Here is a 4043-nt window from a genome sequence, read left to right on the forward strand (position 1 = left end):
TGTTTGTCAATAAAACTTTGAGAAAAAAAAAAAAGAAGAAGAAATACAAATAGAAAGGTATAATACATGTAAAAGGAAAGCAAGAACTCGAGGATTAACTAAGTAAGACAGGGAAAGGAGAAGAGCTAGGAAACATGACTGTGGCAAGCCATATAGTGATATGTAGAAGATGGGCAAGGCAATGATCCTGAGAATCTTCAGAAGATTTTTTAATCTAGCAGTTAATTGGAAGGATTCTCACCCCGATTAACTATATATACTGACACTTGTGAACTAAGCAAATGTACTGAAAATGGCAATTTGTAATGGTAGGTGCATGCTTATAGTGCTTGTCATTCTGGTCTTCTGAATACCAGCTGCATGTCATGACATGCCAATTGCTGCTGTGCTGTCTCTCAGGTAGATGATTGTTCAAAAAGAGGGGTTGGTGAATGAAAGTAGGAGACATGAAAAGGAATGTTGCGGGACTGTTCTGCTACAAGGTTTTATATGGTTAGATTTTTGGACTTATGTGTAAACATAAGAATTATGTAATTCTTTATGCCTATTTTTAAAATATATTTTAATTTTTTAAATGTTTTTTCATCATATTCTGTAGGCATTTAAAGTTCAACATATCAATGTTTGATGAAAAATATCTGTTCCATGTTATGCCTAAAATGTTTGATATTTGGACAGATAGTGCGGTTAAGCTTAACATCCCAGGTTGTACGGTAATAACAATAAGCTTCTCTTCCGGAGGGTTAACAACCTAAGTTTTCAGACCAAAAATTAGAGAAAGAGGAGAGCCTCTAGGCAAGCCAATATTTTGGCCCTAGCCTTCCAAGGTCAATTAAAACTCAGGACATATGTGAACTTGTACTGTAACCACATGTATCTCAGTTGTGTCCCAAAGTTTCTGATCAAGGAAATTATGGGTCCAAAGCAGAAAGTGATCGATGATGTAGAGTATGCCTAAGGAGAGTCACATGGAGAGAAAACATTCTCTCAGCCTTTCACATCTAGCAAATTGGCCAAGCAGTGGCCATGCCTCATCCACATGGCTCACTCTGACAAAGGATCTACAATGTGAGGTACAGGATCTCAGGATTAATCCTGAGGGGATATGCCTGACCTTATCAGACACAAAAGCTACAACTCTTGTTGCATAGGTTTTGCTTTATCTTGGTCTTAACCATCCAATAGAAAAGTATAAAACAAAGTATAAGAAGAAAAGCCATGCCGTTATGTTGAGCTGTAGGGGACTCAGGTTAACAATTTCTGACATTGCCAGTGAAGTGGAAGACCCAATACTATTATGTACTACTGGACTCTTTTGGAATATTTCGCTGAGCTCACACACTTCTAATATTCAAATGACGGAACTAAACAAAAAAGGGGATACAGATGAATGTTCATTTTGTATTTGTGTATTCAAAATGGTTAGGATAGATATATAGTTACATTCTCTTAATGAATAGAGGGATTTATTCTAATATTGTTTGTAAATAGGATATCATGTCTGCATCTTGTAGAGGAAATAACCACTAGGAAGAGAGTATGCAATTTGTTAATTATTGAAATTGTCCTATCAATTTGATTTGAAATTGTCTCATTGTTATTTATTTCTTAATAAAATTATGGAGGGGGCTGGGGAGATGGCTCAGTGGAATAAGTGCTTCCCTGGTGAGCACAAGGGCCTGAGTTCAATCCCTGGTCTCACCAAAAGAAAAAAAAAATTATGGAGAAAAAACTAAAAAAAACAAATGAACCTTCATTTATATCCCCCTTTTTTGTTTACTTTTGTCAGAAATTAAGCCCTTAGTAAGTATCTGTTTAATGACTGAATGGGATGACTGTCCTACACCTAAACCATGACGTGCTTACCATTCTCCTCTACCATGATCTCAACAAGATGTTGAGCTTCTTCCTGGATGCGCTCCTCTAAGCTCTTCTTTCCTAAGCCAAAGTTCCTTAACGTGGTTAGAGCGAACCTTCGTTGTTCCTTCCATATTTGGCCGCTGGACATGATCAGTCCTAGGGAAATGACAGCCAACATTATGACATCCTGATACAACCTGGAGAATACTTGTCAATTGTATGGACCTGTGCATCAGATAAAAAGGAGAAGGTACATGAACACCCTTGAAATTTATTCAGAGACATACTTCCACAGCAATACGTGTAATTCTAAGGTTTACTGCCTAATAGTTATTAGCTACTGGCAGTTTAGTACTTTTATGTATTTTGTAATTTGGCGCTCAGAGAAACGACACAGCATAGTTTTAAGTACCACCACTTCCAACCGATTTTACTTAGGAGAAATCTAAGGAACTAAGAATAAAGGACAAAGTGCACATTGCTTGGTAATGCAGTTTGTAAGCACATGTTCAAGTACTAGTCTCTGTATCTGAAACCCATGCTTTGATTAGAAGTCAGATAAGCTCAGTGAAGAATTAGTGTTAAATTAAAGATCTGTAGTGCAGACATGGCAAAACCAAAGCACACAGGCATAAGAAGGCACAAAACGGCTTTACAGGAGAGATCATATCTGATCTGGGTCTTAAACAATGAGGAATGATCCAAAAGTGTCAGGAATGAATCTCCTACCAGAAAGAAGAGCACCAAGTCCAGAACATCTTATTGTGTTCCATAAACCATTTGTTTTATAACACAGGCAGCACTAAGCTCTGTTTATATGTCTTTATTTTTAGAGTACTCTTCACCTTCTTTGTGTTTTGACCTTCACCATCACATTAAAATGGCCCTCTTCACTCTGAAACCCGTGAAATCTCCAACCTCATCTCATGTGGTCTTTCCTTAGCTCTACACACTTCCTGATATTTTTTTTTTGTCTTTTTGAGACAGGTTGGACTTAAACTTACTTTGTAGCTCAGGCTAGCCTTAAACTCACAGCAATCCTTCTGCCTCAGCCTCCTTAGTGCTGAGATTATAGTTCTGAGCCACCATTCAGGGCCTCACACTTCTTGTTTGAATGACTCTTTTCCCAGTAGAGATCAGGGTAGCACACATACATCCATTTCCCTGAATCTCTGTAAGCAAATTCTCACACCATTTTGTGGTTTATTTTCTTCTATGAAATCTTCAAGAGAGCTTCCTGCTACCCTGCGCCCGTGGGCCCAGACCCAGCCCAGGCGCAGCGTGGGTCGGACCCTCTCCCACCCCCTTGGGATGCCCTACACCACTCCGCAGCACCTCCTACACCCCGCCCGCCGAGTAGGAATTTCTGCTGCGTTCTGGGAATCCCCAGGCCCAGTCTTAGCCCAGGTCTGGTGAGTGTGTGGGAGAACTTCCTGCTACCCTGCACTGGTGGGACCAGTCCCAGCCCAGGCACAGCATAGGCCAGACCTTCTCCCACCCCCTTGAGATTCCTTACACCACTCCGCAGCACCTCCCTCACCCCGCCCACAGAGTAGGAATTTCTGCTGCATTCCAGGAACCCCCAGACCCAGTCCTAGCCCAGGTCCAGTGAATGTGTGGGAGAGCTCCCTGCTATGCTGCACCCGCCCACAGGACCTGTCCAGGCCCAGGTGCAGTGTGGCCCAGATCCTCTCCCACCCCCTTGGGACATCCTCCACCACTACGCAGCACCTCCCACACCCGGCCCACCGAGTAGGAATGTCAGCCACATTCCGGGAACCCCCAGACCCAGTCCTAGCCCAGACCAACTGAGTGTGAGGGAGAGCTTCCTCTCCCCACTACTCCACCTTGCCAACCTCCAGGCACAGCTCAGGCCTGGCATACATGCCTGGGGTGTAACCCTGCAGCTGCAATCCCTACAGAGAGTGTAGAGGATAGATCCACCCAGCTAGTCCAGGAGCAAAACATCTTGCCCCAGGGGCACAGCAGGTTCACCCTCAAGGACAGCAGCGGAAAGGAGCAGAGTACAGCAGCTAGACCCAAGTCAGGCGCAGCTGGATAAGTCTAAACTTTGTAGAGCTGCACGTGAACATCAGTACGTGTGAAGGTTATAACTACAACAAAGATCTGCAACAAAGGTCAGAAGACAGTGCTACACAAAATGACGAGAAGGAACAAAATGC

At 42.7% G+C, this 4043-nt stretch overlaps 1 protein-coding gene across 1 annotated transcript in view; it reads right to left on the bottom strand.

The window, feature by feature from the left end:
* The window catches only part of LOC101568222 (cytochrome P450 2J2-like), a 55252-nt gene extending 53238 nt beyond the window's left edge, over positions 1 to 2014 (bottom strand). Inside the window, exon 1 of the mRNA XM_023710064.1 lies at positions 1867 to 2014. Within this exon, the coding sequence (XP_023565832.1) occupies positions 1867 to 2008 (142 nt within the window). The 5' untranslated portion in view covers positions 2009 to 2014. The remainder of the gene's footprint in view (positions 1 to 1866) is intronic.
* Positions 2015 to 4043: the final 2029 nt, after the last annotated feature.

Source organism: Octodon degus, unplaced genomic scaffold, assembly GCF_000260255.1.
Source record: "Octodon degus isolate 3935 unplaced genomic scaffold, OctDeg1.0 scaffold00016, whole genome shotgun sequence".
NCBI lineage: Eukaryota > Metazoa > Chordata > Mammalia > Rodentia > Octodontidae > Octodon > Octodon degus.